A 12,758-nucleotide genomic window follows, 5' to 3' on the forward strand; every position below is an offset into this window, starting at 1 on the left:
TAGCCAAGGTACCTCAAACAAGCTGGGTTTGATTTCTGGGATCCATGTGGCAGAAGAGAGAACAGACCCCTGCGAGCTGCAGTCTGACCTCCATAGCTGCACTATGGTCCATGCACACACGTTCTCGTTATCTCTCTCTCTCTCTCTCTCTCTTTCTCTCTCTCTCTCTCTCTCCAGCCACATGTCCAAGTTAAACCCTGAGCTCTATTTACAATACATAGCACTCACAAGGATATAGGGACCTACTTCACAAGAAGTCAGAATAATACAAGAGACACAGGACACGGGTGTTTGCTCCCTCTGGACATCATGGCATCACCATCCAGGGAGTTTTCAAAATGTTTTCCCTCCGACTTTACTCAGCCACTGGATGTAAATGCATCACATTTATAAGAGAAACCAGACACTTTGTACACCTGAAAGCCAAGCAATCGCTCTCACCAGTGCTTCATTATTTATGCAGGGATGGATTACACAGTAGTTGAGACCATTTTAGACAGGAACTCTTTTCCTCTCAAGTTTTATTTAAGAGCACACAAGCAACGCTTTTTACGTTTGTACTGTTAATGACAAAAGAACCCAGAGGCCTGGCCAGTTTCTTGTAAGTTCCACAGATTTATTTTCACAGATCTCGTTAAGTATTTATGCTCTTCTCCTCTCCACCAAAATCAATAAGCCATTTGAAGAAGATGGCCAAGGTTAGACATCAGGTTTCCAACTACAGTGGACTGTCACCAAATCAGTCCAACATGAGATAGCTGCAAAGTTCACGTGGCATTCAGTGCGTTTATTATCCCATGGCCATCTCATCGAATTTCTCAAACGGTGTCCATGAGAACAAAATTCTGTCCTGTACACTCACCAGCTGGGTAGAGCCACCCTCCTTGCAGTGCCAGTGTAGCTGAAAACCACATAAAAGCTCTCTAGAAAAACTGAGAGGCCGTAGGGATCTGAAGGGCAGGGTGGTCCATGTACCGAAGACTAGGTCTCCAAGCCATGTCTAATGAGTAGTGGAGGGTTTCAGTGACAAGCTTTCAGGGGCCAAAAGTGATCCCACAAAAGATAAAATGCCACACGAGGCTCAAACTGTGATTGGAATGATGTTTCAAGCATATTACAGACAAAATAGAATGGAACCATATCCCAGCCCACAGCCAGACAACTCAATCTGACACTTGACTGGCATTTTGAAGATAACTGCTTCTATTTTCTTTTTCTAATAAAAACTGATTTGCAGGGGGGAAAAAACTGAGAGTTTATTCATCTAAACAGTTATTATTTGTCAATATTCTAAAGTAGAAAATATAAGCTAGGTGCTGCATGCTGAATGACCAGGCTCCTCTTCAGCCTCCTGAGCACTAGGATGACAGATATGTACCATTATACATATTTTTTTGTTGTTTTTTCTTTTTTTTTATTACAAGATTAAACAATTAAATGGGTATAGTCAGACACTTAATTGTAGATACATAAACTAAGTTAGGACCAAACAAGTAAGGATTAAGTTTTATCTTACAGTTGCTGGGAATTCCCAATGCCCAATGCAAGGCCTAAAATATAACCTACATTAAGAAATGTCTAAAACAGAAACCAAGATGGGTGGTAAATCCCTTTGATCTCTGCACCCAGGAGGCAGAGGCAGACTGACCTCAGTGTATTCCATCCAGGCAAGCCTGGTCTACAACACAGTAAGTTCCAGACCAGCTAGGCCTAGATAGTGAGACTGTCTCAAAAAGAAACAGAGGCAATGGAGAAAAGAAAACAAGAAATGTCTAAAGGGCAACTCTGAATGCTCTCCTTTTCCTCCAACCCTCGAGGCCGGGTGGGGGGAAGGGGGGAGTGAGGGGGGTATGGGGGACCTCTCTCCTTGTAAGCTCTATCAGAACTTCCCTGGGCTACCTCCTCCCACCAATGGTCCCTTGTTGGGTGCAGGCTGCTTAGCCTGAAAGATGCTGTGTTGTTTAATGTCTCTTGTTATTTGTGATGCTTCATCCTGACATAGGCTATGGAACCACACAGGGGACAAACTTCCAGATTTACCCATGAGGATCATCTAGTAGAGTAAGTCAACCTTTAAGAATGCCTGGAGAGATTACCTTGATTAGGTTAACTGAGTTGTGAACAATGACCCTAAACAAGGGTACCACCATCCTGGTTTGAGTACTCCATCTGGATAAAAAGAAGGATGCTATCTGAGTGATAGCATACATCCTTCTTTCTTCTGGACTACAGATGTCATGTGCTCAGCTGTTTCCAGGAGTTTCCTGCTGTGGTAGACTATACTCACAAACTGTGCACCAAAAGAAATCCTGAATCTTTTAAATTGCAACAGAAAAAATAAGTTAGATATGCCTTTAGAATCTTACAGTATGACCTCTGTCCCTCTCTGTCCCTTCATCTGGCTCCTGTCTTCTCAGTGTTGCCCATTAAATTAGGAGCCATCTTGTCTTACTCCGCTGCTACAGAAAACTTGTCCAACACAGGAAGAGAATCTGTGGAAACGTTTGTCCCAGATCTCAGTGCCATTAATGTAACTATTTTCCAGAATAAAGAACACATGTTAATTCCCTGCGCACTATGGGCCTTACTGTTAGTCTTTCATCTGTCTGCAAGAGATTGAGAATCACAGGACCCCCTCCACACACAACTCTTTTGGTAACCTGACAGGAGCCTATGATGTGTATATCTACCAGCTTACTTTTCTTCTCGTTTCTTACTATCTTCCCTTTCTGCCCCAAGCCTTTTTCTTTTCCTTCTCCCCCAACTCTCTCTGATAATTTGAATGTTTAGAAATATTTTGGATTAGAGAGAGGGGGTCAACAAATCGATAAGTGACAAATTAAAACTTAAATATGGGGCTGGTGAGATGGCTCAGTGGTTAAGAGCACTGACTGCTCTTCCAGAGGTCATGAGTTCAAATCCCAGCAACCACATGGTGGCTTACAACCATCCATAATGAGATCTGATGCCCTCATATGGGTGTCTGAAGACAGCTACAGTGTACTTACACAAAATAAATAAATAAATTCTTTAAAAAAAAAAAAAAAAACTTAAATATGTTCTCATGAATGCCAGGCTTCTTTGGAGACTTTCATCCCAGTGACTTGACTAGAGTACAAGGGAAGAAAGCCCAGGCCACCTGCTGTACACTAACCAGGGGTGCTCAGCATGGCGGAGCATGAAGCAGTCTGGCTGGGGGCCAGAAACCTGGTTCTTTCAGATTCCTATCCAGCTGTAAAATATTCAGGGCTCCTCACACAGGGGCAAAGCCCAAATCCTGGAGTCAAACATCTGAGCTGCACTCCTCTATGACCCATATATCACCACCCCACTGCTGATAGGAGATGAGCTGACCTGCTGTGCCTTACTCCCTCCCTGGACAATGGGAATAAAATGATACTGACCTGGTAGTGTTACTAATTAGTTAATGAATTCAAATATGTATGGGTGACTAGACCAGCGCCTAGCACACAGTACATGTGGGACAGTATGATGATAAAGCTTTCTGTTTTCAAGTAAGCCAGGACATAGCTTTAAGTCCCACTGACACTAATATTTCACATTGTCTGTTACTAGGTAAATAAACTGATTTTCATGGCAACTCTATTTATGTTTGGGCCTCACTTATAAATCCCAGTGAAGAAGTCAGAGTTCTCTCTAAATAGTAAAAATGTTCAGCCATGTGTTTTCTGGCTTGCTGGAGAAGAAAAGCCACAGATGCAAACAACAAAACTAGTTCCCAGAGCAAATCTCGACTTATACTAACAAGCTGAGTCCTAAACCACACCCAAGGGTGCATGAACACACAAGTTCACAATCACACGTACACAAAGGCAGGCTCCTGCCAGCACTCACAGACTCAACACTGACTTCACTTTTGATGTGTCTGGAGGAATGTAAAAACCTCCCCACCTGATTCTTGGCACATTCTTCAAAATCAAGAGTTTTGTTTAGCCATCAAAGAACTTAAGTTGGACACTCGAGGTACTGACTTACATTTAAGTTTACAAAAGTGCCACCTCAGACATCCGCATCTAAATTGCAAATTGCAAACTTCTCAGATTTCACATCGAAGGCAGCCTCAGTCAGCACCGCCCAGCCTCTGCTCAAGCCAAAGCCAGTCTGAGCCACTTCCTATTCGGCCCTGCAAAATTTACGTCTACAGAGAATGCCTATTTCACGAATGTGTGTGCATTATTTTCAAATTCAGGGGCTTGATACTGCTACAAAAGAAAGAAAACTGGATAACTATTGAAAATGAAGTGACTGTCACTTTAATAAAACAAAACACACACACACACAAAAACAAACTCAAGGGGAAAAAAAATCACTGAAGCAGAGTAAGCGGCTATAAAGGTTGAGGTAAATGGCTCAAGTTTCAGCTTCAGGAAATTGGAAAAAGGAGGCTGGGAATTCGTCAATCGTTCATCTCCCATTTTCTCCGATTCCTTTTAATTCCCTATCCAAAGGGAAGTAAGTTCCCACGAGTTTATTTAGACAAGCCGAAATATAACAATCCCTTTAAATTCCCTCGTTTCTCCACGTCACAAAAAACCACTCTAAGAACAACGTTTTTAATAGTGAACCAGGAAGAGCGGTCAAGAAAACTGCTTTGAGGAACTTCGTACTCTCTCTAGTTTAGTTTGCCAGAGTCACCCTAAGCAAAACACTAAGATGCATGACAGAGCGACACTGCCTAAAGCTAGGAGCCAAGAGGGTTGCAGCCCGGCTGTCCCGCTGGCAGCACCCGTGCAGCTCTCCAAAGCTCCCGGGAGACCTCGGGTCTCCGACCCGCTCCGGTCCGGGCCCCCGCAGCTGGCGGGCTCAAACCCCACCCAGCCACAGCGCACTTCCCGTTCGCCTGCCGGTCAAGAACTCCAACTTGACAGCGACACGCCGAAATATGAGGAAGTGGCCGCGACCTAGGTGCAGCCACCACACCGCTAGAACGTCCTGGCGAGCACTGTGGAGAGAGTCCGAGGGCGCTCCTCGGGAACTCCGGCACCGGGTCCCGCATCCTGGAGACCCGCACGCGCAGCGCGAAGAACTCTTACCTGGTTTGACCGGTTTGGGAGGTGGCTTGGACATGGCGCCACACGGAGCGGCTAGACTCAGCCGCGGGTGCCCCACACGCAGACAGGAACTGGGCGCCAAGCCTGCGCTGGCCGCGGCCGCTCGGGACCCGCGCGCAACCCGATGCGGGACACTCGGACCAGCGAGCTCCGCAGACAGTTCGGCCTTCCCACCAGGAAGTGGCCGCGCCTCGCAGGCTGCTGATTGGCTGCGGCGGGGAACCCGGCGGAGCCTCGGAGATCCAGCCTGCTCCGGAGAGCCGGAGCCCCGCCCCCTTTGGGGGGAGGAGCCTTGCGGTAGCCACGCCCCCAGGCCCTGCTTAGGGGAGGCTATGAAAACGCGGTGGGTTGTGCTGCCCAGGTGAGCAGTGGGTAGTGGTGTGCTTGAAACCCTCTTGCGGCTTGCTCTGCGGCCCTGCCGGGGAGGATTCGAACCCGCTTCGGTGAGTACTCACTACCCGCTGCGTACACACGCCGAGGCCTGGGAACCTTCCAGAGTCTCCTGTGCTGTACCGGGAACCTGATTGCGACTAGGGAAACCGCGTTGGGACTCGCGTTCCTAAAAAGCAACTAGCCACCACTAGTTGTAGGAGAGTACACATTTGCTGGCACGAGAATCGGGGTCTTGATTTCTTACGGGGCAGAAAGGTCTTTTCTGCAGCATCTGCTTAACAAACTCCAACCCACTTACTACCTGCCTTTATAAAGGCTTCTAAGAATGCTTTCGGCGTTTTTTAATAGCTGAGACAAAAGCATAGTATTCTGTGGCATGTAGCAAGTTAGGGGACACTTAGATTTCCGTGCCCATAAAATTTTATTAGAACACACCATGCTCATTTGCTTATGCATTGGCTGTGGCCTCTTTCTTATTACAACTTCAGAGTTGAATAGTTGCCCACAAAGCCAAAACCATACTACTGGCTGGTACTTTACACAAGTTGCCCAACATGAGAGTTTATGTTCACACGTAAGTAAACTCACAGTGTCACATTCAGTATTATACGCTTATTGTATACTAGGGGAAATAAAAATGAAAATACTGGTTATGTAAGAAACTACAGGGTCAGCACAATGGCCCAACCGCCCTTGCTGCCAAACCTGATGACCAGAGTTCAATCTCCAACACCCACATGATGGAAAGAGAACTCCCACAAGTAGACTTACGACCTGCACATGTGTTCTGTGGAAGAACCATGGCATGCACCTGCCCACACACATGCACACTACATAAATATAAATGTAATAAAGCAACTTTGAAAAGAACCTCCATAAAATGGAATATCAACGTATCTATTGAAGGCTGTCTAAAAAAAAAAAAAAAAAAGTGAGTTGAACTTCAAGGGCCAAAGGTTACCAGGAACTTTATCATGGCTATGCCCCCAGGCCTTGCTTACCAGGAATTCTACCCCTGGGGGATTTCTGCTTACTAAAAGGGATCAAAGTTGAAATTAGTCCTGTTCGTGGGAGAGTGTCCAAGTAACTGTAGAATGAATCACACAGAAGTCCTGAAAACATAGGCCTTGAACTCATCATCTGAAGAGCACATGCGTTTGCTCTCGCATTCCTCAGACTTGGTGGTGGAGTTCCTGTCTCCTTCCCGCCTGCTGACTGGGGATCATTCTGTGCTTTAGAATTCAAAGTGAGCCATGTTCAGAAGTAGAATAGATCAAGTATAAACATAAGCCAACTATGAAGAAGATTCAACATTTCACTGAGATTAAATCAAAGATATTTTTAAAAATTCTGTGTGTGAGCCAGTCTTGATCATGCTTGCCCATGGTCCCAGTACTTAAAGGAAGCTAACTTTGCCACAGAAGCAGCCTTGGCTGGATGGCAAGTTCCTGACCAACCTGGGCTGCATAATGAGGTTCTGTGCAACATATAAATAATATTAACAAATAATAATAATAATAAATAAATTTGAAAAAGAGAAGTGACTCATTTAAGGTTTGCTCCTCTTCCAGCTTGTTCTCCCTCTCTGTGGAAATGATAACTAGCTACTGAGGAGAAGACACTGCATAAGTATCACACAGGATTCAAGGTGACAGGATACCCTGACTTGGAGACTGAAAAGTTCAAAAGTTTGGCTCTCCAGAGACATCATAAGATGTACAGTTTATCTTGGCCCCGAGTTGTATGTGCATCACAGCACACTCTGCTGCAAGGCCAAGCATACAGACACATACCTGTAATCCCACTACTCGCATGGTAGAGAGTAGAGACCAGAGATACAGTATACAATTGTTCATCTTCCACTACATAGAGACTTTAAGGCCAGGCTGAGCCAGATGAAAGGCCTCTAAAACAAACAATGAGACAAAAACCCTCCAGCACATATATGAAGCATAGCAACTCTTGATTGCAATCTGTTCAACATTTGGTTTTGAAACCAGATTTTAAAGAGGCTCTACACTATAACGGAATAGAGTGATGCAGACGTTGATGGTGCCATTTCTGAACCTGGAGTTAATTGCCTTGTGTATCCAGCACGGTTTTTGAAATGGACAACTCCAGGAATTAGTAGGCTGCTCACTGCTCCTCTGGCCACTCAGCCTGGCCCCAGCCTTGTGTCTACATGGCCCAGTTCTCCACCCTTCTCACCTCACCTGCTCCTTCCTGGTGAGGTAGGTCCAGAATTCACCCAAACACGGCTTTGGACAGATCCAGGTTGCTAACTAATGTAGACCTGGGGTGCTTGAATTTTAAAACTTTTCACTTACTTATTTAGTGTGTGTGTGGACACATGAATACCATGCATACGTGCAGAGGTCAGTTGATTCTGTCCTTCCATGTCAGTTCTGGGGATTGAGCTCAGGTCAAAAAGTAACTCTAGTAATAGTAGTTGTTGTTGTTGTTGTTGTTGTTGTTGTAATAGTAAGTAAGTAAGTAACTCTAGTAGCAGCAGCAAGTAATTCAGGTCATCAAACTGATGGGGGTAAGGGAGATGCTGCTTTGATTTGAGAGAAAAAACACAGCCTTTCATTTCCTTGTATTGTTTCCACCCCTTACCCAAGGGATGTTATAAATAGGTTCTTCCACCTCATGCCTTTTCTCCGAATTGCTAGAGTTCCCACACAGACAAACCCTTCAAGTCTTTCTAGTGTCTCAACCACAGGCATTACTTCATCCTATGTAACTGAGGCAGTATCCTGAAGTGTATGCACAGATATGTCAAATAGGAAGGAGACCGATATTTTCCATTAACTGTACACAGCAAAATGCATGGCCCTTCAATAATACATGACTAAGAATGACACAGATTATCCATCAGAGCCTGATAAACTAGCACACATGCGCCATCCTTTCTGTGTTCTTGGTAATAAAGTGCTTCATAGCCTGTCCTGATGATAGGATGATGTCCACTTAATTGATCTAGTATCCTGTCTGGCTTTCTAGAACAGGATATGTCATTTTAGTCTGGGCCATTTGCACTTCTGCAAAGCTTGAGGATTTATACTGTACCAGTGTAAGTTCTCTAAAGGAACAGAACTTACAGGAAAAAAAATACATATGTATTACACACACACACACATACATGACATGTGTGAGATTATATTTATGCATTACACACATAGATACACGTATGAGATTTATTAGAGTGGCTTGAAGAATTCAGTAGTTGCTCAGTCCATGAGGCTGGATGTCTCATCGTGTCTTCAGTATATGCCAGAATCCCAAACTAGGAAGTTCTAATGGCAGTGATAGAAAGGACTTGCTAGCAAGAGTGAGCAAAGAGAGCAAGCTTCCCTCTTCCATGATTGTTATTTAGGCTGCCAACATAAAGTGTTTCTTCCCACCTCAGAAGATTCAGATTAAAAGTGGGTCTTCTGTGATGGTTTGTATATGTTTGGCCCAGGGAGTGGGCACTATAGGAGGTGTGACTTTGTTGGAGTGGGTGTGTCACTGTGGATGTGGGCTTTAATACCCTAGTGCTAGCTGCCTGGAAGTGAGTCTTCCACTAGCAGCCTTCAGATGAAGATGTAGAACTCTCAGCTCTGCCTGCGTCGTGCCTGCCTAGATGCTGCCATGCTCCCATCTTCATGATAATGGACTGAACCTCTGTAAAGCCAGCCCCAATTAAATGTTGTCCTTTATAAGTCTTGTCTGTTCACGGCAGTAAAACCCTAATTAAGACAGCCTTCCCACTTCAAATGATTAAAAATTCCCTTAAAGGGGTACTCAGCTCCTTCAGTTTTAGTTCATTCTAGATGTAGTCAGGGCAGTAACTAAGACTACCTATCACAAGGTGACCCAAGAAAATGGGTCACACAGGCCTAACATTAGTTAACAGACTCTAAGAAGACATCAGCTATTGACAGTGGCATGCCAGGCAGTGAAGGTAATGTAGGCCTAAGACCACAGATCCCCCTCCCCATAAGCTGTTACTTCTTCTCAGGACTAACTGTAGGCAACTAAAGATACTGATTTTATTTTATTTTTATGTATTTTAGGAAATATTAGAAAGGCGTGATTTCCAAAGCCAATTATGAAGACATTTGTCATTGGAATTGGTGGGTGAGTAATTCCTCTCTAAACATCTGGATGAGATGCTCCAGATGTCCAGATGGTTTTCCAAGTGGACATGGTAGAGAACGCTGTGGAGTCCCCAAGTCCTAGGCAGAGTGCTGCCAGTGAGAAGGGTCAGGGTTTCCGGGGGAAGGTGGAGGTAGGGTCGGCAGTATTTCCATTTTTTTCTGGAGCTGATACTGGCGATGAGGCCTGATTGGTCACTCCTTTGGCAGAGGGTGACTATCATTTCTTATGTGGGTGTTCTGGCATGGTGTAAGAAAAAAATCACTCCCTTCAGTTTTCTATGTCCATCTTTTGACATGAGGAATACAGACTTCCCTACGTCCAGTCCTCTTCCCCCAACCCCCTTAGGGTAAACAGGTGTGCTGTTTGGCTAGGCTAGTTTGTGTTGCTCTGGTGTGATAGAATCCATGTATCCGGCAGTCACAAGCATTCTAAGTTGTGTAGTCATCTGACCTGTGGCACCAGAGGCTGATGTGCAAATGTGACATCCAACAGCTATTGGAAAGATACTATTTGTCTTGCTACCAGATTGTGTCTGTCATTCTTCATGTGTGTCTTATTGACAAAACTTTTGAGATACTAAAAATGTAGTTTGAGGGAGATGCTCAGTTGTGTTATTATATCACATCATCCAGGAATCAATTAGGACTCAGATGGGTCTGGGTATTGTTGGGTAGCAGAACATTTGCCTGCATATGGAAGGTCCTAGGTTCTAACCCTAGCATCAGGCAAAGCAAATGAAGAGTGAGTTGAGCATCACCATGTGCCTTGTTGTGGTTCCCAGAGCCAATGCTGTGCTTGTCATTCTGCAGGACCACCCTTGTCCTGCCCTCCAGTTCACACACAGTGCCACCCTCCCATAGTAGGCCATCACTGCCCTATAATCTTCTAACTTTCCTACACACATCTGTCCAATAAATACTTGTGTAAAAAAAAAAAAAAAAAAAAAAAAAGCCCCTGCTAAAGGTAAACTTTGCTTCCCACGCCAGCAGTAAGCAGTCTCCAAAGCCTCACTTTCCTCACCTGGGATATGGGGGTATTGATATACCCTGTTACAGAAGTATTCTCATCTTGTTTGATTAGCTATAAGCACTGTTTTTAGCTTTCTCCTGGACTTCTGCACCCTCTTATTACCTTGAATGGTTTTTTAAAAGGGGAGCTCTATATGTTCACTCATAAACAAGGAAGGGAAATGCATTCTGTAGCCGCTCACTGTTCTCTGCCTCAGATCCTAATGTCAAATTCTGGAGGGCTTGTGGGAGGGAAGTTATGAGCTTGCTGAAGGGAAAGGAATGGGTCCTGAGGTGTCTCTGACCCCTGGGATGGCTATATTCCAAATGTGGATTACAGGCTCTGCTCTGTGATGAAACTCTTTTCCAGGCAGTACGTTCCCTGCAGGACTCCTACAGAAAGTGCTTCCCTCTCTGTGGCTTCTGCTGAATCAATGGGAAGGGCTCTATTTATTACCGATTCAATTATATGATCTTAAAGAATAAGTGTAAGAAATGACACCTTTTCTTGACAGATTGCTAAACACCATAGTAAAGTTACGTCCTTTTAAACCAAAGTTTGTCCTCTTGAAATATGGACTTCCGACATGATCTATAGAGATTTTTCCTTAAAGAATAGAAGGTTCTCAGTATATAGAGTAATAGCCTCATACCCTACCTACATATGCATTGTAAGATTAAAATGGACAGTCTTATTAATGAATGTCTTCTACTTTGCAGATATAATAAAGTATTTACATAATAGTTTATGTACAATAAGCATTCTTTGGTTTTTGTTGTTGTTATTGTTTGGTATGATCGATCTTTTTGGTGATTTGTGATTCTTTTTGTTTTAAATGTAGGCAGGGTCTTACTACGTAGCCCTTGCTGGCCTAGAACTCACTGTGTAGACCAGGGTGGCTTTAAACTCACAAAAGATTCACCCGCCTCTGGCTCCTGAGTACTAGAATTAAAGTCACCTGCCTCACAACAAGTACTCTTGATGAATGTATCCCTCTCTAGATAATGAACCTTGTGGTGTTGATCACACCTAGAACTAATTACAGATTCTTGCCAATAGATGTACAGTCAGGACTTTTATGTTATGAACATTTAGTGTGTGGCGAAATCTTGATTTCTATTCAGGGTGACTTTAAATGCACAAAATAAAACACAGGAATTCAAAGAAAATCAACTTACTAATAACAACCATAAAGCCTTTTCAAGCAATCTGTGAGCTTGTGATAGATCATTGCAGTTTAATAAACAGCATATGTAAGTTTGAAACAATAATAAGCATCGGTGATACTTCCCCTGCCCACCTCTGGCTCAGCGTGCAGTTCTTGTAGAAGTCCAAGTCAAGGTATTATCACTGTTGTAGTTTATTATGTATAATAAAAGAAGCTCCTGTTAGAATTCAGTGACGATGTTGTAATATCTTTCAACTTCACAATGGCCCTGAATTCTTTCATAGACCCTTTGCATGTGACTGAGCCCTGAGCTAATCACCTCTTGGCAAAAATGATAGCAGAAGCCAGGCATGGTGACTGATAACTGTAATCCCAATTTTCAGGAGGTTCCGACCAAAGATTTGTTTTAAGATCAAGGGCAGCCTGGGCTAGCTGGGTCAATATGGACAGCATGACTACTGTTTCAGAAGAAAAACCCAAAGAGAAAAGAAAGATTAACTAGAAAAATGCCTCTCCCATTCAGGAGAACAGGAAACAGGACACACAAGTTAGTCAGGCACCTGTATCTCCAGATGTCACTGTCCAGCCAGAGGCAACAAATACTGACCTGAGGGGAGCGGTAACAATGGGCCTCCACCTGGGCCCAGGCACAGAGAGGGGGCGGGGGAGGGAGCAGCATGGCACAGGGAATGTGGGTTCATGGGCGGCTGGCTTCTAATAAGCCGTTCCTCCTTTTTCCTGTGTTGTTGAAACAATCATTGTGACCGTGGGCAGTTCTATAAGCCTACAGAAAGGTGAGACAGGACTTCTCTGGTGTGCATATTGAACCTGGAGCTATTTTTACAGTCAAAACATGACTGTGCTTCCTGACAGGGTCTGTATTTTGAAGTTTTAGTATCCAGTTCACTTACGTGTAACTTGCCTCTCCATCCTTCAATTCTCTTACTGTGAGAACAGGGTATCTCTCAAACCTG

General features: G+C 44.2%; 2 protein-coding genes across 6 annotated transcripts in view; one reads left to right on the forward strand and one right to left on the reverse strand.

Moving 5' to 3' along the window:
• Ostf1 (osteoclast stimulating factor 1) overlaps nucleotides 1-7,279 on the reverse strand; it is a 56,835-nt gene extending 49,556 nt beyond the window's left edge. Inside the window, exons 1-2 of the mRNA XM_034490857.2 lie at nucleotides 7,259-7,279; nucleotides 5,055-5,487 (exon numbers count right to left, since the gene is read on the reverse strand). Coding sequence (XP_034346748.2) covers nucleotides 5,055-5,487; nucleotides 7,259-7,279 — 454 coding nt within the window. The remainder of the gene's footprint in view (nucleotides 1-5,054; nucleotides 5,488-7,258) is intronic.
• Nmrk1 (nicotinamide riboside kinase 1) overlaps nucleotides 5,365-12,758 on the forward strand; it is a 32,691-nt gene continuing 25,297 nt past the window's right edge. For 2 of the 5 annotated variants that reach the window (XM_076918318.1, XM_076918317.1), the window contains exons 1-2: nucleotides 5,365-5,515; nucleotides 9,524-9,587. In XM_076918318.1, coding sequence (XP_076774433.1) covers nucleotides 9,559-9,587 — 29 coding nt within the window. In that variant the 5' untranslated portion in view covers nucleotides 5,365-5,515; nucleotides 9,524-9,558. The remainder of the gene's footprint in view (nucleotides 5,516-9,523; nucleotides 9,588-12,758) is intronic. The other 3 variants (XM_034493662.2, XM_034493670.2, XM_034493676.2) reach the window with 2 other exon arrangements.

Source organism: Arvicanthis niloticus, chromosome 1 (assembly GCF_011762505.2).
Source record: "Arvicanthis niloticus isolate mArvNil1 chromosome 1, mArvNil1.pat.X, whole genome shotgun sequence".
Taxonomy (NCBI): domain Eukaryota; kingdom Metazoa; phylum Chordata; class Mammalia; order Rodentia; family Muridae; genus Arvicanthis; species Arvicanthis niloticus.